General features: G+C 37.5%; 1 protein-coding gene across 1 annotated transcript in view; it reads right to left on the reverse strand.

Moving 5' to 3' along the window:
- LIN7A (lin-7 cell polarity scaffold A) overlaps positions 1 to 20,759 on the reverse strand; it is a 119,452-nt gene that overhangs the window by 63,252 nt on the left and 35,441 nt on the right. Inside the window, exon 2 of the mRNA XM_036099029.2 lies at positions 13,386 to 13,504. Within this exon, the coding sequence (XP_035954922.1) occupies positions 13,386 to 13,504 (119 nt within the window). The remainder of the gene's footprint in view (positions 1 to 13,385; positions 13,505 to 20,759) is intronic.

The following is a 20,759-nucleotide window of genomic DNA, read 5'->3' on the forward strand; positions in this document are numbered from 1 at the left end:
AGTGGCTCAGTCGTTGGGCGTCTGCCTTTGGCTCGGGTCATGGTCACAGGGTCCTGGGATCGAGCCCCACGTCGGGCTCCCTGCTCTGCAGGGAGCCTGCTTCTCCCTCTCCCACTCCCCCTACTTGTGTTCCCTCTCTCACTGTCTCTCTCTCTATCTGTCAAATAAATTAAAAAAAAAAAAAAAAGAGTGTTGTTGGTACACATGGAACACTGATATGAATAAGAATTATGGAAATGGGAACCATGATGCAATTTTCCCATTATTTTGGCTCATTACCGATAAGTAGTGAAATAATGTTTCGTTGTTTCCACATTTCAGAATGTTCTGAAATACTGCCCAAAGCAAGGGGAATTAGAACCAAATTAGCATTCTGGAAACTTTGCTCTGATACTAACTCAGCCACTAACTAGCTTGAAAGACAAAGTCTAACAACTACAGGACTAGGGGCTTTCTAAGGTTCCTTTTTCACGTTATACACATGACTAGATTTTATGTCAAATACAGTAGTTATACATTCACCACATGAAGACCAATGTGTTACATATTTGCACATCCATACCAATGTATACATTTATCCAAATAAATAAAAAACTTTGAAATTTTTATTTTAATTACAGGTCAGTTTTCATAGTTGGAAACAATTTTTAAAATGTAAAAAAAATTTTTTTGGTTATAATCACTGATCATCTTTGAAGGTTGGAAGCCATTTTAATGTAAGTAAGATCTTATTCTGAACTAGAGGTGCTATCAGGTTTTACCTGAGATTTGTATGAGTTCAGAGTCCCATTTGAAAATCAAGACCCATGAAAGTCAAGTATATGTTTGTCCACTAATAAAAAGGTCATCTTAATGAATTTCTTATGCATCCAACAAATATTTGTTAAATGCTCACTACTTGGCAGATACTGTGGTAGGCACTAATTTTGCTGTGATAACTGAAACATTCTCTGCCTTCAGCTGAATAAGATAAATGACTTTACTTAAAACCTTAATTAACCTTGATGAAAGGAATTGAAAGAGACCCACAAATTATGCATATGAAACTATTCTGTATGAAAACATTAAACTGTGTTATTCTCCCCCATTGGACCTCTAGTGCAAAAAAGAGAATTGGAATTATCATAATAATCTTTAGTTTATGGCACATACTCATCATTGTTCATTGATGCATGAATGGTTTGTTTTCATCAATTTCCACACACACACACACACACACAATAAGCAGTCATAAATCTCCTAATAAAACAAAAGCTAGGATTAAAACTATGCTCCTCACCCGATACTCATTACCTTGACTCTCCCAAAAGAAATAAGTAGGACATTAATGAAAGGTTAGGTAAATTAACCAATTAATCAGAAACCCAGAAACAGATACATGTGTATAGTCTGGTGTGTATTAAATATGGCAAATCACAGAGAAATTTATGAGTTATTCAATAAATAGAACAGTGAATAGTTACCCTTATAGATAAAAGACAAAATCAGATCCCTACCTCATACTACATACAAAAAAAAAAAAAAAAAAAATCAACTCTAGATGGATTAAGAACATAAATTTCAAAAATAAAATTTTTACTTTTAGTAGAAAATACAGATGAATATCTTTTAGACTTTGGGGTAGGAAATATTTCTTAAGTAAGATAGCCCCCCAAATCATTGATTATTGAAAAGATAATTAATGTGAATATTTAAAATTAAGAATTTTATTTATGAAAGACATCTTGAAGACAAGTTATAACGTAGGAGCTACATCACCAGCAAAAAATTAATAAGAAGAATATATAAAGGGCGCCTGGGTGGCTCAGTCGGTTAACCATCCGACCCTTGATCTCAGCTCAGGTCTTGATCTCAGGGTTGTGAGTTCAAGCCCTGTGTTGGGCTCCATGCTGGGCAAGAGACTACTTAAAAAAAAAAGAATATATATAAAAAATATTAAAAAAATAAACACAAATCAACAAAAAATACATGAAAAGATTTTTCACAGAAAAAAACATAATGGCCAATAATTATGAGAAGAGGTATTAAACTATGTAGTGATCAATTAAATACAAATGATGACTGCAACGAGATACTATTTTAGTATATTCAGTTAGTGTAAGTTTAAATGTCTCCCATGCCAAGTGGGAGGTAATGTGGATGACACAACTTCTATATTGCTTGTTGGGCTATAAACCAGAGCAACCAAGTTTAAAAATTGTTTGGCATTATTTCTTCAAGTTGAATATTTTTTACACCTTATGATCCAGAAATTCCAGATCTAGATATGAACCCAAAAGAAGTCTTGGTCATGTGACAAGAAATGCACGTATGTTAATAGCAGCACCTGGAAACAATTTAAATGTTCATCAATGAGACAGTGAATTAATAAATGGTAGTATATTTACACAATGGAATATCACACAACAGTCAAAATAAGTGAACTACAGTAACACAATAAAGGATGATTGAATCTTAGGGGTATGCTATTAAGTGAAAAAAGGACATCCCCAAAGATTTCAGCAGCATGATACCTTTTTATGATATTTTAAACAAATACAATTAAAATAAATATATTTGAGGGGTGCCTGGGTGGCTCAGTTGGTTGAGCATCTGCCTTCAGCTCAGGTCATGTTCTCGGGATCTAGGATGGAGCCCCTCCTTGAGCCCCGGATCAGGCTCCCTGCTCAGTGGGGAGTCTGCTTCTGTCTCTCTCCCTGCCTCGTCCCCCACCAGCTCATGCTCACTTGCTCTCTCTCTCTCTCTCTCTCAAATAAATAAATAAATAAAATCTTAAAAAATGAAATAAATATATTTGAGGAAAATACACAAGCACTCAGACTATATAAAAAACCAGGAAACGATGAATACAAGATGTCGTGGTCAGTAGTCAGCCCTAAATCTTGTATGAAAGAAAAAGGGAAGGAATGAGGGAAAGAAGGAAGGGAGGGAGGAAGTTAATGATAACCTTGCATATATTTGAATTATAAGTGATATTAATGTGCAAATCACACCCAAGGGATAATAGCAAGCAGCTTAAAAATGACAATTTGTAATTTAACATTCACTTAAGATGGCTTGTACAAATGGGCTTGTCTACACTACACATATATGGGCAATACTGAAGCAAGGAAAGCTTAAATGACTTGTTCACTGAAAAAAAAAATTGTCACCTATGGTGCCAAAAATAGAAGTTCTGATTTCCAGTCCTATGATCTCAAGAGAAGACAGGATGTTCACTTTATCTGACTGATATAAAATACAACTTCTCTGAGGACTCTATTATTTTGAACTACTATGTAAGTACATACAATTACAAGCTTCTAGAAATATGAACTGTTTATTTTATCATTTGTTACAGCAAATAGAAAGCCTGAGCTGAGTATTTGCCCAATAGTGAATGCTAACAGTCTTCAGAGTCATTATGGGCTGTTTGTGAGGGTCTGTTTAGACGTCTTTAAGATCAATGACCCATTAGTGCAATTACAGTCTCTGATGGTTCCTGCCATACAGACCCCATTCCTGCTACCAGAAAGTGACATGTTGATGTTATAAACACTCCTCACATTGTTACAAATGTGTTTTCCTGAGAAAGCTGCAGAAATATAACTTAGTTTAAAAATTGTTTCCCATGAGTTAGTCATTCTGTTTTTGCAATTTCCTGTGATAAAATTATAATTACATTCTTCGAAAAACTCAATGAGTACATTTATTTTTCTCATTATTTTTATCAGTTTAAAAATTTACATCGTATCTGTCTTCCCTACCCCAATAATACACAGCCTCACATAGTCACATATTCCTACCATCCATACATGCTCAGCCTTATATAGTTCCATGTCATTTATGTGAAGAAAAACATAGGTTACTTGCTATGTAATTACAGATTTATAGAATTGGAAGGATCTTAGAGATGGAGACCAACTAGTCAAGTACCGTATCTCAACTGATACCAGAATCCTTTATTAGGGAGTAGTCTTCATTTTCTGAGAAGTGGAGTAGAAGGATATATCATGGGCCCTTTTGAGAATCTGATAAAGTTATGGTGTTATCCCAAGAAAAATACAGCCATGTGTGTAAGTGCTCGTTCCATTTTTTGCTTTTGACACTGAGTTATTTTATTAAGATGATGTGACTCTTTTTTTTTGTAAAAATTAATGGCTGCTTCCTGGAAAAGAATTAATCAAATTAACCAAATCATATAAAAGAAGAAAATTCTGTGTCTGCTTAAAATATATTTCAGTGAGAAGCCTGTTTGATTTGGAAGAAGTCAAAGTTTGGGGTGATCTTTTACATGGAAATATTTATGTCATTTTTAGTATTCAATCAATTTTGAATCTGTTTTAATACCAGCAAGGGCTCAAAGTTGCAGCCCACATCACTTTCAAAAGCAAACAGAATTAAACTCTCTTATGGCAGAACAGGCTTGCGTCAAGACACCTGAACTTTCTTCAAGACACTTCAAGTTGAATTTAGGTCCTACCAAATCCCGTGTCCTCGAGGCAAATAAAGTTATTTTTAGAAAGGTTGGCATCAACAATGCAGCCTCTGTCAGGAAAGAAAGACGTCTGAAATCTTTTTTCAATTTAAATCATCTAAGCAGAAGTAACCTTTAAAAGAGTTTTGCAGTCTTTCCAGTTGCTATAGTTCTTTCCCATGGTTAAACTGACAAGGCTTTCTCATTTTCAACTCCCTTTCCCGTCACAGATATCCCTCCTTCGGCTCTGGAAAAGGTCACAAGTTTTCAGCTCTAATTTCTCCTTCCAAAATGGCAGACATTTCTAGCAGCAATCACAGTGAATCTGGAATCTGATGACTAGCTTCCTTCTTACAGCCATTTTAGATTTTACTACAAGAAAGTCTAGCCACAAATGAACCTCTCTTGTCAAACTGTTCTAAGATACAAGGAAAAATAAATCAGATACTTAAAAAAATGAATAAATAAAGTGAAATTTCTGACCCAAGTTCAACAAAGTGCATTAACACTTATCCTCTGGAAAGCCAAAATCAAAAACTCTTGACAGTAAAAAGCACACAGTTTGCTCTATTTCTAAATAAAACTTTAAAAAATATAGAGGTTCTAGGATATGGCTTTGAAAATATTGGACCACTTTTCACAGAGGAGGCAAGGCATCTTTTAGGATAATCGTCAGAGTCTTTGACACTAATGCATGCTGATGTTGAAAAGTAGTAAGTCTTCATAAAAAGTGAAACTCCCTATGTATTCCACATGTACACTGAGTATGAAGAATTTTCTTCCATTAGGAGTTTTGCAGAGCAAAGAAACTTTTTACCGTTGGAACTTGGTCTTTAAACTATCCCTGGGGTAACACATACACACACACACACACACACACACACACACACAGAGGGACTTCAATAGGACCATCAGCACTCACAGGATAGATAAAAATCAGAGCTTTACTGAAACAATCATAGTTTTCATCAATTGCATGCCAAGCAGGAACGGCACAGCTGCTATTTTCACCATAACTGGCTTCAAAAGATTAGCAAAATGTCAGAGTTCAGAAGTAGGTTATACCAAATGAACAGAGGCACTCTTTTAGGTTTTTATTGTTCTTGTAGTTCTGAGCAACCCACCAGCTCAAACATTTCTAGAGTACCTGATTTGATCAAGCTTTCCCCAATTATTTATGGTTCCTTTTGCTTGGAGACGTGTCAAGACACGCTGGGACAAATGTAAGTTTTGGTAAAGAAAATAAAAATCCTCTAACGTGTGATGTATTTTCAGGATGCTCAGAAATAAGCTTTATTGACTTCATGCTCTTCTTGGCAGGAAACTTATCACACAAGAAACAATCTAGCTTTTATGTCCTATCACATTTGGCAGTGCAAATAAAATCAAGGGAGATGTAAGAGCCATCAAGCTTTCTTTCTTTTGTCATCTGCCACTTGAGCTAAATTCAATATGAACAGAAAGAGATATGTGCAAACATATGTCAGACACATTTTTGTTAATTCCCATGAATGTAATACTATTCTAGATGCCATTATATAACAGATTGATAATTTTACATAATGAATCCATGCCATTCTATCCATGTTTAGGGTAAAACATTAAAAACATATTTTGCCATAAAACTTTTGCACATAAATGGAAGGGAACAAAAATAAGGCAAATAAATATAAATTCTATAATTTATATATATTTATATGTAAGTATATAAATATACATTATTAACGCATATAAACATATTTGCTTTTACTTCACCTACAACATGAAGTTTATATGTGACATTAAGTTAAAAACTCTTGTGCAAAAATGATCTGAAATATGACCATCTAACCTCTGCTATTGTTATAGGAAGCTTCTTACATTGTAAGTGAGCTCATTGCTGGTTATTGCTAGTTATCTGAAATCTGCTTTTCACCCAGTGGTCCACATTGGTTACTTCCCTTTCATTTTATCTTACCAAATAATAAATGACAAATATATTACCCACTATTTTTTTCTTTTGTGGTAAACTATCACCAAGTCCTTAACTTTTTGTAAAATGACAAGGTTTCCAGATTCCTTACTATACTGGTTTATTCTAAAACCACTCCAGATTGTCAACATCTTTCTTAAAATGTGATCTTCCTATTGAGAAAAAAATTCTTCATTTGTTTGGATGACTGATAACTACAGAACCATTATTCTCTGTATTTATAACTAATATTTCTATTAGAACACAGTAAAATGTTATTGTATTGTCACTAAAACCACTGAATTTTTCACCAGAGTAGCTACCATTTCGTAACTAGTTCCTCTTTTAGCTAGGCACGGTGTTAGTCAAGGTATTTTATCCTTTTTAATCTCATTTGATTTAACCTTCCCAAAAGCCCCATAAAATGATTATTGTCTTATTTTATGTTAAAAAAACAAGGATACACAAAACCAAGAGCATAGAAGTTAAGTAATGAGCACAAGATCATATAATTAAATGGCTAAGCAAGGATTTGAGTCCAGGTTGTCAGAATTCGTTGTCGGTGCTCTTTATGACTCCATGTTCTTGCCATTTTTCCAATACACAATGCTAAGCCATGATTCCACATTAGCCTGCCGCCCTTCATTCCTTCCTTCCCGTCTTTTTCTTCCTTTCTTGTTTGCTTCCTTCCCTCTCCTTCTCTGCTTTCTACCTTCCTTCCCTTCTACTCTCCCTTCCTCCCACTCTCTTTTCTCCTCCTATGTATCCTTACTTCACCTCATCTTGTCGGTATTGATCCATGTATGTGTTTTCTTAAGCTAATTATAAATCTGTATTCTGTCATACCACCCACCATTAGTTTTCTCATAAAGCTGATTACATTTACTGTCCACATTTTCATCCACACAGTAGATTAAGATGTACAGAACAGCACCAAAAACAAACATGTGTGTCATAATGGTATGTCCCATATGGTTGTAGCATTAGGGTACAATGTTCAATTTATTTTGTTTCATGACTAACATTGGGGCAATGAATATGTCTATTAGTCTTATGGGTTTTCTTAAATCTAGCCTATAGAAACTAACACTTCTCTTCCCATCTATTTTCCATGCCCTGACTTACCAAAACACTCTACCTAGTGATAATTTGGGAATCTACTCTTTACAATAGCATCCTCTAATTATGTAATTATTGGATGCCAGACTCTGTGCTATGTGACTTTACATGTATGATCTCTAATTACGTGAATCACTTCAAGACTGATGGCATCATTCCATTATTTAAAATTGACAAATAAAATATTAGAGAGGTCTGAAATGAGTAGCCAAGTTGGGATTTAAACATTGGTTGACTTGACTACAACACTGCTCTAACGACGTTGCTACCCACCGCCCCCCGCCCCCGCCCCATCTGACAGATGCCTCACAGTGACATTTCACACATTCCTGGTGGGAGGCACTATGATGATAATTCCTAATCTATAGATCCTTCCAGGGAAAGACTCTCACTGGAGACTAAGAGCGATTGAATAGCAGACTGTAAGCCAAGTGGCTTACAACTTTAAGTATATAAAACAAAGAAACCCCTTTATAAAGCAACAGTGTAAGACTTAGATGGGGTGGGAGGCGGTGCCAGAGGGTTAACGAGCTCCATCCTCAGGGAGAAAAAAAAATGAGAATAGGAGCAAATGGAAAATAACCTAGAAGCAAAATCTATGAACTAAGTATCTCAATTTTTAAAATTTATGAGCCACCCAATGGGCATGCGTACTTATATTGGTTATCAATTTCATATAGTTTTAAAAAGATTTGCCATAGCTTACTGAAAATAACAACATAGACTTTAGAAATTAATTTTGTTTTACAGCAGTTAAAGGGTTGTTTGGTACTGCTTATAACTTATCCAAGCTAAATTTGGCTTGATGGTTGTGTATTATCAGTCAGGATGGCTTGAATTATGTTGTGGTACCATAACCCCAATATCCTGGAGGCTTAGAGTAACAAAGGTGTATTTCTTGCTCAGGCTACATGTTTGTGAAAGCTTGGCTAAAGCCTGTATTTCTCATTTTCTCCCTCTGCAGCCCAGGCTGATTGATCATTTATCAGGTAGAACATCACTAGTCACATGGCAAAGGGGAAGGAACACAGCATATCACGTACTGATTCAAAGGCTTCACCAAGTAATGAGAGATCAGGCAGTGACCCACATCATTTCCACTCACATTTTCCTCGCCGAGCAGTTGTTATAACCACATCCTGCTTTAAGGGGTTTGGGGAAATCCAACTGTAACACGTGCTAAGAAGTAGAGGAGAACGGGAATGTTTTCCAACAATCCTACTGACTATCACAGAATGATTCCATATGGAGTTGGATTGTTTTCTTAATCTACAGTTCTACTACATGAGAGCATACCAACACACAGCATCTGGTGATTGGCCAGGGAAGACAGTTTTTGGTGACAGTCATTCGGTTCTGCATTTTTGGTTCACACGTGCATATGATAGTCATAAATGTGGGAGCAAGTCCCTGCCACAGACCGCTCTCAGCAGCACATCAAACACCAGATCAATGAGCACATCACCCTGGAAAGCAGGAAGCCTGAATGTTGTAAAACTTGGAAGATGATGATGGTAAATAAATTCATTGTTTTTTTTTTATTATTTTAGTTTCAGAAAGAATTTCTTTGAACTTTGTTGCAGAAATTGGATGTCCTCTTAAAATATGACCACTCATATACTATTGATTTCTTTCTCTGAGGCACAAAGAACAGGAAGTGTCAGGAAAAAGTTCATCTCTTGGCAATCGAGCTATTTGAATTCAATTCAAGTTCACCCTTCAATTCTCATGGGAAATTCTCTTATCAGAAGTCAACGTTTTATAATCCCTATATTTCAACCCATATATTTCCTTATATTTCAATTTATAAACTTAGGTCATGCAACCTAAATAATAGAGTGAGGAACTAAAACTTGAAGAAGCCACTTAAAATTGCAGAAATGGTCCTTACTGGGAATATCAGTACCATAAAATTTTTTTATTTCATCTCTCATTCAAAAAGTTCCGTGAACTTTTCTCTTGTCAGCTGGTACCTCTCACTACGGAAGAGCAGCATCATGTGTCAGTCCATTTATCTGCCATGTACTTCAAAATTATTTGCCCAGAATAGGTACAATTTAATTATTAATCAGGTCCTTTTAAGATCCTTCAGCATAAAACACAACATCAAGGTAAGTATTGCCAACTACTATCTGTATTCTGTGACTAAAGCTGTGTGCAGATTGGCATTCAAGTGAAACTTATTTATTAATAGATCAGTGCCTTTTTTAGTTATATACATAAATGGTCTTGCTTCAGTCCTGAGCTCAACATGATTTTGTCCATCTTTCTTAGAGATTACAGAAGAATAGTTAAGGACAGAAAACATCGAATCTCTTTTAATCATTCATTTTCAGCAAAAAACAAAATAAAATTTCATGAAACCATTCTTCCCATATAAGTGCTGCCCATAGGCTAAGAGCTGATTCAGTGGTTGCATCCAAATGTAAAGCAAAACATGGGATTGCAACAGTAACCACTGTTACACTTGTGTAAGGCAATTTTAAATATTGGCAATTGATTGTCCTTCATTTTTTTTAGCATAATTTAGGCTTTACAGTCTTGTTGACAATGACCTGTGCCTGTTTTTGCTCTGGTAAGCACAACTAAGGATGATGCCCCTGTAGTTCTTTGTCTTTTCTCTACCTGTCATGACAAATTCATAATTTTCACACTGGAAAGTATTAACTATCAAATATTCCTGAAAAATCAAAGAATTTAACCACAGAGATTCTGAGCATAATTTGAATAAGAAACCATAACTTCAAAGATTTCATGCCAGCATAATAGTCAGGACCCAAGAGACCAGGAGGGAAAGGATCCTTGACTCAAAACACTTTAATTTTCGGAGATTTGTTGTTGTACATCGTCATACTTCCCAGCTGCCCTTTTCTTTCCTGGCTTGTGGATTCACCTGTCTGGCAACATGGGTTCATATTTTACATTTGTATTGAAGAACTTTTTACTAGATGGAGATACAATACTCTTCTATGATTCAGAATTGTTGAATACATATTGCTATTTTTACCATTACTTCCCAGTTAATGTAGAGTGACATAATGAGAATAACGAGGAACATTCCAAACTTACATATGAACAATATCATAAAACTAGTGTGGAATGTGAGTCAAGATGAAGTGATGAAAACAAATTTCTGTATAACATGCATTGCCCTTAAGGACAAAACTATTATAAGGACATTGCTATGAACCTAAAATTAATCTTATGAGTCCAGATTTATAAAATGTAAGGCAGACAAATTATATCATCTGTTTCCCTCTGAAATTGCTGGACTGCCCATAGTTCAGTTATAGATTTACATGGATCACTAATGATACACACAGAACACTTTACCACAGACAGGGTTTGGAAGATATATTTATAATGCCAATACAATGTCTTAATATTTATTTTCTCTTTTACTTTTATTCTCTGTTTCCTTAGCAAACTCTTTAAAGAAAAAGGCCTGTGCATTTATTTGAACAGACATTCATACCACATTTACATCTCCAGACCCAACTTCTCCCCCAACCTCCAGACTCAGACTCTACTTGGATGTCTGAAATGCATCATCAACTTACTCTTGTCTACAACAGAGCTCTTGGACAGTCCAAATTTGGTCCATTTGCTAAGATTCCTATCTCATTATGTAATCATTCATCCAAATGTTCAAGCTGAAACCTAAAAGGCAATAGAGACTTGTATCTCTCCGCCATGTACCCAAAGCATGAACAATTCCTGTTGACTTTACTCTCAAAAAGCACACATGGAACCTGAGGACTTCCCACGACTTACACCGTTGACCCTGCAAGCTGCCATCATCTAGTCTCTCACCTGATCTCTCATTACTTGGTTCCTGCATTCTCTTGTTTCTTCTCTTGCCCACACATTTGTATTCTCTCACAGCAGGCAGAAGGAGCTTTTAAAAATCTAATCAGGTCAGGGCAAAACTCTCCGAGGGCTTTCCCCCATGCTTAGACTGAAATCCACTGTCCCAACCATGGCATGCGAGGCCTTACATGATCTGCGCTCTGGCTGCCTCGGGGAAGTCTACCTTGCTTATTTTACTGCAGACAGTCTGGCTTTTAGGATATATTCCTTCCATGGACTAAGATCATTCTTCGTTTTTGCATCTGTGGTCTCTTCTGCCTGGAAAACCATACCCCACTTATAATTGTGACATGTTCCCTTACTTCAGTTAGGTTATTTTCTTACCACCCCAGCTTAATAGAGCTTTACTCCTACTTCCCCTAACCCTGCTTTATTTATTTCCATAGTTTTGTCACCCTCTGACATTGTATTGCATATTTATTTAATCATATTCTCACTGGAATGTAAATTCCATGAAGGTAGAGACTTTGCATTGATCATATGCCATATTCCCAGTGAGTAGAGTTATATATTTGATGTGTCCTATCATTCAGTTAGTTCTGTGGAAAGTAAAAGAGATGATAGAATATCTAAAAATGAAAAATAAGCCATCAAATCTCAGAGGAGTAGCACTCTGTGAAGGAAGAAAAGAGTGTATAGGGGATCTAACCTTGATCTACAGAGTGACTACAGGAATTTAATTGAGAGTGGCCCACGGGGTTTCCACATATCTATTCCTTTCCCACTGGGCAGCTGGTGGCCGAGAACTCATACACTTTGAGAAATTTCCTTTCAGCCTTTGGTTAAATTCATAGTTTTGAACTTAGAGACACAATTATGGTTATATACTTAAGCTGTGTTCATTATAAACAAAAATTAAATATGGAACAACTTCACCTGATAAAGATTTAGCACAAGCCCAGTCTAAGTCAAATCTCAGCAAAATCTAAATTGTAACCACACTGGATAGGCTATAGTTTAAATCTGTAGTGAAAGAGGTTTTGTATGTCTCTATCTTAGTCACCTAGGTCTTTCCCATGCAGTAACTACTCATATATTAGCATTGCTGAAGTAAAAATAAGTGCATTAGCTACAGGTAGAATTGCAAGGAGGAAGGGAAGTTGATAACAAGTATTCCTTGTCAAGTGTATGTCCACCACTAGAGAACAAACTCTCCAGGTAATCACTGGGTTCAACCAGCTTTGGAGAGGATGACAGTAGATAATTCATTATTGGGGACTTCTAGCAGAGCAAATATGCTGGATTTATGGACTCTAGGTTCTCAGTAATGAATTATTACTTAGTACCTGATGGGGAAGAAATGATGGGCTTACTTAATATTATTTTATTCAAAAAACAATATAGCATATACATCCCAAATGAACTCTATTGTAACCAATTAAATTCATTAGTGGACTAGTCAATTCCACCACAAGTCAATACAAAATTCAGTCATTTCTACACACTTGTTTTACATTAGGTTTCTTGCACCCACTAGTGAGGAAAGCATTACAAAGATTTGTTAGAAGCGCATATCAGTCTGTTCAGAGATTTTCCATTATTGCACTAGACAGCAATGTTTGGATAACTATAACATTAGTCTGTAGGAGGTTACTCTTCCAGATTGATCTAAGATTCAGTTGAGTGTTCTTTTAAGAAAAGCTCAACCCTCACGAATTATGACTATTTTGAGTTGAATTTCCATATGACTTCATGCGGCCACTAAATAACTTAGACTACAAGCAAGTAAGAGTTACCTGCTGAGGCAGTGACCTCCACTGGTACCATAAGGTCAATATTCGGTTTTAAAAGAATGTATAAATCCCGACTGGATCTAATTTAAGAATTTAGCAGACTAAATCATACTTTATCATCTGTCCAAGCAGCTAAAAACAGAAAGCTTAGATGTAGCTCCAGTCTTAACTATTCAACTGTTTGTGTGGAAAATTCACGTTTTCTCTTCAGAAGACATATGGCTAAATATAAGGGATTAAAATTTTAGTGTCATACCTCTCGAATAGCAGTACAAAACTCACTCTGAAGCACTTTTTTGAGGGATTGTAGCTTGTGCACTGGTACTTCTCCAGACTCCTGTAGTTTTTCCAATAATTCAATTGCTCTGGCAACATCTGAAAAGAAAAATCAAAATAGAGAGATCTAGAGTCAACCGTATCTCATCAGCAAAGTACTATCATTCCAGTTGAATGGTGCAATGAAAAATAAGTGGTGCAAAGTCGCAACTTAAAATTCATAGCTTATTGATCTAAGCTTTTGGTAAAAAGTCATTTTAATTTGTTCTACACAATTTGTCACGAATATGCCTTCTTTGGTGGCATTTCATGTATGTTATTTCTGCCACACAAATCAGTTTGAATATTCTTTCAGGAAAGAAGAGTAGGAGACGTGTCTTTTATTGATACCTCAATAACCAAATAAGTCCTGTCAATTTTACCTCTGAGATGCTGTGTGCAGTCTGACTTTTCCTTTCCCATACTACATTTATCACATCTGCAGTTATACATTTATTAGTGTCATGATTTGATCAATGTGCATTTCTTCCACTTATTGATAAACTCTTATAGGGTAGGAACTTATCTAAGTTTGGTCACCTTTGCATCCCCAGAGTCTGGTATAATACAGTGAATAAATATTTCATGAATTTATTAATTAACTAATGGGCTCTACCCATTTAACTGCTATTCTATTATTCTAAGCCCTCATCATCATCTCTCCTCTGTTCAAATAGAGTCATTTCTTCTCCTCCAGCCTCTTCATATGGTCCATAAGGTTATCTTCCTAAAGAGTGTGATTGTGTACCTACCTACCAGCTTCTAGGACAGTACCAGGCAAAAGAATTTTCTGTAACAATTAAGTTAAATGTTCCTCCTTTATTTGACAATATTGAAGGTTAATATATCAAGAAATATTGTCTTTTATACCCATAGCTTTAAAATTCCCAGAGTGGTTTTGTACTGCCAAGAAAAAATGATATGACAAAAGGCCATTTTAAAAATACTTAAGGTGATCTCTTCTACCTGTTGTTGTAGTCAATAGCTCAGTGAAGAGTCACATAGGTATTTATGTATAAGATAGAAGGTTTTCAGTTCCTAAGTGATTAGCTCCAGAAAGCATCCCATATTTCTGCCATCAGATTATAAATTCATCCATCCATCCATTCATCCATCCATCCACTAATTTGGGTTCCTATTAGACCAGGCACTAAGTTTAACAAAAAGAATAAGACACACTTCCTTTCTGAACTCACAAATGAGAAGAAGAGAACAGCATTGCTACCTATAATAAAATCATTACCTCCTCAGAATTTAGGTGCGGTTGGCATACCTGTATGTATCTAATCAAAGAAAATAACCAGTAAGTGACTTTAATGGAGACTCTCCCTTGAAGTATTGCCAACTAATTGCCAATTGTGACCCAAAGAAGCAAAAGTCATGAAATCAAAACAACACTGACAGTTTGAAAAGTTTGTCTTTTTTGTACATAAACTGGAAGTTAATGTAGTCAATTGGACAATACCAGCCATATCCACAGTCAATAAGTTACCAAGCTAAGAATTTTATTCATTTCTAACTGTACAGAAGACTCTACCTAGATGCCCATAGGCATATGGAACTCTCAACATGTTAAAAACTGAGCTCATTAATATTTTTTTTCTTGGGGGGCATCTGGTGGCTCAGTTGTTAAGCGTCTGCCTTCGGCTCAGGTCATGGTCCCAGGGTCCTGGGATCGAGCCCCTCATTGGGCTCCCTGCTCAACAGGAAGCTTGCTTCTCCCTCTCCCACTCCCCCTGCTTGTGTTCCTGCTCTCACTATCTCTCTCTCTGTCAAATAAATAAATAAAATCTTAAAAAAATATTTTTTTTCTTGAAACTAGCTCTTCTCTTTCCATATCCCACAGTTCCATTAATAGCACCCCCATCCAGCTGCCCTCCAAGCTAGGCCATGGCACCATCTTTCACATCCACCCCCACATGCAGTTATTCAGCGACGGCTGGAGATTCTATCTCAGATATGCCTTTTGAATGGAGCCCTTTTGCTTGATTACTTCAGAAAAGCCTTTATTATTTTTCGCTCATAGTACTGGAACATCTCCCAACTGTTCTTTAAATTAGCTTTTTCTTGCTCATTCCATCCTCCACCTTGCTTCCGGAGTGACTATCCTGAATGATAAACCTCATTATTATCCTCCCCCACATAACACCTTCTCTGGCCTCCCACTGCTTCCAAAGTGAAGTTCAGACCATGTAGGGTTACACTCGAGGCCCTTAACAACCAACCTCTTCTGACTCATCTCTAAAAACTCTTCCCTGCCCATTCTTATTTTGGACATCCATAATTTTTGTTATTCTAGGATGTGGCACTGAATTCCAACCTGTATGGCTTTGCACACATCATCCCCTGTTCCTGGAACACAATTAAGTCATTCATCCAGTCATTCATCCAGTAATGCCATAGCACCATGCTATGCACAGGACACAGTGGTAAAGGACACAGCTGGTTGTTGTCACTTTCATGACATTTATAGGTTTGAGGGGTCTCAGACACGCAGTAAAGTGGGCATGTCCTATAAAAGAATCACTACAGGTTGGTGCATAGATGTATAACAAAGGCATTTATCACCATTCAGGAGGCCAGGAAGGGCCTCTTCATGGAATTAATAGCTAAGCAGAGTCTTAGGTAGGAGGTGCAGTTGGGGAAAAGGGGAAGAATGTTCCAGGCAAATCAATACAGATTGAAGTCTTGTCAAGAGAGTGTGGGGCAGAGAACTGAAAGGAGTTTGGTATGGCTCAAGTTGAAACCATGGCAAAAGTAGAGAGAAATCACATCATGGAAGGTGTCTTAAATCATGGGGTAAGACTTGGCTTAATAACATCTCCTTAGACATGTCTTTCCTGATTCTCCAAGGCAGATTAAGTTCCCATAGTTCTCTTTTCACTCGTCCACTGTAATGATTACTACTCTCTGCTATGCCTCTGTTTGCATGTATATCTCCCTCCTTTACCCTTGCAAATCTATAAACTTCTTTGGGTGTCAGGAACGATATCTTATTTGCCATTGTATCCATGGGTCAATGCAGAGTACTTGACAAATATGAGAAGTTTAATACACACTTACTGAATAAGTAATAGATTAATTAATGAAACTAACTCAGGAAAGCAGGGGTTAGAGGTTTGTGTCTAGATAGACACATAACTTCTCAAGAGACTAGATCTCCTTGGTCAAGACTGGCGTGGACCTGGTGTGGGAGAAGGAGGGAAGCCTGCATCTGTAGGCTAAAGGCCACTGTGTAAGCATACTGAGGGAAGTTCAGAAAAGCTGAAAATGACCCCAACCTGAATACTCAGGAATTCTCAACCTTGGCTGCACATTACAATTATCTGGGATACATTTGAAAATTATCAATGCCTGAGACTCCCCTGACCCCACCCGCCTCCCAAATTAAACCAGAATATTCAGAATACTGGTTCTGAACCTTGGATGTAGACTGGTATCACTTAGCGAGTTGTAAAAACCATAGATGCTTGGGTCCTGACCCCAGAGATTCTGATGTGATTGGCACAGTGTGGGGCCTGGGCATGGGGCTTCCAAAAACCCTCCAGGTGATGCTAAAGTGCAACCGAGATTGAGAACCACTGGTCTACTTGGCATGGGTATTTTTATAGCCCCTGTGTGATTCTAATGTGCAGCCAGGGTTGAAAAGCTCTGATACAGATTAATGGCTCTAAACCATGAATGTGCTTAACAATCACCTGGGGGAAGTTATTAAAACATATGTTCCTGACCTTTCACCCCCACTCTAGAGAGGTTAATTCAGAAGATGTGAAAATAAGGCCCAGGAATAGGCCTTTTAAACAAACAATTCAAGTGATTCCGAAGTTGTTGGTTCACAGACCCCATTTGTTGAGAAAGTAAATAAAATGATATTTCAGGTTCCTATTGGTCCCAGCATTCCAGGAATCCTCACATTTCCATTATTCTTTAATACCCTGTGTAACACTGAATAGGGTTTTTCCAGGAGTCCCCGAATGACTGGTAAAAGCTCACGAATGAAAGTAATTAGTGTTAAGTACCAACCCATTCTAAAACAGTGTTCCCAATAAAGGCTGTCTTTAGAATCACCTGCGGAGTTTTTAAACCAGCCTGCTACCCAACACTAATTAAATCAAAATCTCCAAGACTGGGATCCAGTCATCAGGATTTTTGTTTGTTTGTTTGTCTAAGCTTTCAGATGATTCCTATGACCATCCAAGGCTAAGAAGTATTATTCAAAAAAAAGCCATCAAGGAAACCAGTCACATCCCATTAAAAGCTGGTCCAGCCCTATTACATTACACCATAGACCTTTTCCAGTCCTTATTAAGAGGTAATTGTGAGAGGAAAGAAAACTCATGGAGAAGTGTTATGTCATTAACTTGGGTCAGAATACTAAGTCTTTGCTTCCCTTCTATCCAATGAGGAGTGTTCCCAATAGAACCAATGGTAGCTGCTGGGGGTGCCTGCAAGAAGGGAGACTCGAATCTTTCCTGGTTGTACAAACAATGGACTTGGTGGCCTGCCTGCCCTCTATGTCTATCTGATCAGAGGGAGAGAACTGGAAAGCAGAGCCCACTGGAGCCTGAGCCATCTTGCTGGAACCCACCCAAGAGAATCGAGCAGGATGAGGTCATGGCATATACAGCAGCTGGTAAAAGTCAAGAGAGGTCTAAGGACCAAAAGTCGGAGAAATCAGGTCCCACCAGCCCAGACCTGGCTAGTGCTGCAAAGAGTTGGTGAGTAATAAACTGGGTATGAGACTGGAGTTTTCAATGGAATTCTGATTCCCTTTAGCTCCGTAAAAGTACCGGAAACCTGCAAAGCCAGGATCTGGAAGGGAGCAAAAGAAGCCTCGGAGTCAGCAAAATACTTGTTCTTAAAACCACTACAATAGTGTGCATACTTTATTTATGTGTCCCCTCAAGGTTTTATTCAGAACCTCCTTGCACTTATTTCATGAAACTATTCTACCAAATTTGGTTACTAATATAGGAGTTTGGGTTTACTAGTTTAGCTCAGCCTATGAGGAATATTAGATAAGGACTGGGAAGGCTGCCAGACAAACAATGAAAACAAGAAGATCTCAGAATATTTTACTGAAACCGACTCCTCCTCTGGCCTGCCAACTCTCAGGTTCATCCCCCTACGTAGCATTTATGCCATTATCTAAGGAAATGCTGGGGTATTACCCTTCCCCCTCGCTCTTTCTCACACCCTGGATTTCGTTAATCCTCACTTCTTTATTTTAATATATATTACTAATATAATTTTTACTGAAATATAACTAACATACAGTGTGATATTGGTTTCAGGCATACAACATCCCGATTCAATAATTCTATACACTATTCAGTGCTCATTGCAATAAGTGTAGTTAACATCTGTCACCAAACAATGTTATTATAATCTTTTCTTCCAGGTATAAAATTTAGTGATTTATCACTTACATACACCCTGTGCTCATCACAAGTGCCCTCCTTGATGTCCATCATCTATTTGACCCATCCCTGCCACCCCTCACCACTTCCCCTCTGGTAACCATCAGTTTGTTAAGAGTCCGTTTCTTGGTTTGCCTCTCTTCCCCCCGCCCCCCGCCATGTTCATTTGTTTTGTTTCTTAAATTCCACATATGAGTGAAATCGTATGGTATTTGTCTTTCTCTGACTGACTTACTTCACTTAGCATAATAGTCTCGAGATCCAATCACACTGTTGTAAATGGCAAGATTTCATTCCTTTTTATGGCTGAGTAATATTCCAGTGTGTGTGTGTGTGTGTGTGTGTGTGTGTGTGTGTGTATACATATATATATCAAATCTTCTTTATCCATTCATCAGCTGATGGACATTTGGGCTCTTTCCATAATGTGGCTATTGTAGATAATGCTGCTATAAATATGGGGGTGCGTGTAGCCCTTCGAATTAGTATGTTTGTATCTTTTGGGTAATTACCCAGTAGTGCAATTGCTGAATTGTAGGGTAGTGCTATTTTTAACTTTTTGAGGAACCTCCACACTGTCTTCCAGAGTGGCTGCACCAGTTTGCATTCCCACCAACAGTTTAAGAGGGTTCCCCTTTCTCTGAATCCTCGCCAACATCTGTTGTTTCCTGTGTTGTTAATTTTAGCCATTCATTAATCCTCACTTCTAAAAGCAACAATAACAATAAACATTTAATGCCTATTAAGTAGGGGGCATTGTATGCTAAGAACTTTACATCTTTAACTCATTTTATCTTTACAACAACCTTTATGTGGTAGTAAATATCCACATATTGCAATGAGAAAATGGAAGCTTCTAGAGAGTTTTAAGTACCTCATTAACAAACAAGAGATCTGAGTGTGGAGTCCAGATCTAAGTGATTCTAAACCCTGTGCCTTTTATTTTTATTCCATTCACAGCTTTTCTTTTAGCAGCTTTTGCCTTCAACATTCAGTACTTTTATAATAGTTTTATGATCTGCAGGCTTTCCTGGTCGGAGGCTGAGCTCTTAATCTTTCCTCCCTCAATAAAGATTAACCCCTATTCCATTTGCCAGTATACCTCTCTCAGGTAGTATTGTCTGATCATCAGAATCACCCGGAGAGCTTTTAAATGGCAGGGAGGAGTGGTTTTCAGTCTTGGCTACCCACTGTTGTCACCTGGGAACAATGGAAAAAAAATAAAACCACATACCTAGATCCTACCTAAATATATTTCTGATTTCATTGTTCTGGGGTATGGCCTTGCCATCAGGATCTTCAGAACTCCCCAGTGATTACAATGTGTGGCCATACTGAGAATCACTGATGTGGAATCTCAACGTACACCCCAGGGATTTTAAATAGCAATGCTAACTTATAGTAGTAATAGCTGTTATATCTAGTATTTAGTATGGCACTGATTTAAACATTTTACTCCTTTAACAGCACTATGAGGTAGGTACTATTATTATCCCCATTCTACAGAAAAGGAAACTGTGACCAATAGAGTTAAAATTACTTCCCCAGGGAAACAGTAAGTTGTAGAGTTAAGATTTGAATTTAAGCAATATGGCTGTAGAATCTGGGTTACATTGAGATGTGACTCAGGAATCCATATTCTTAAAATCATTCCCAGCAGCTCTCCGAAGTTGTTAACAGAGATTAAACTAATCTGATCAACAAATCCTTGCTTGAGGGCTGAAAGCAGTGGTTCTCAAATTTTAGTCAACATGGGCGCCTGGGTGGCTCAGTTGGTTAAGCGACTGCCTTCGGCTCAGGTCATGGTCCTGGAGTCCCGGGATCGAGTCCCGCATCGGGCTCCCTGCTCGGCGGGGGGTCTGCTTCTCCCTCTGCCCCTCCCCCCTCTCATGTGC

This window comes from Halichoerus grypus, chromosome 6 (assembly GCF_964656455.1).
Source record: "Halichoerus grypus chromosome 6, mHalGry1.hap1.1, whole genome shotgun sequence".
NCBI classification, from domain to species: domain Eukaryota; kingdom Metazoa; phylum Chordata; class Mammalia; order Carnivora; family Phocidae; genus Halichoerus; species Halichoerus grypus.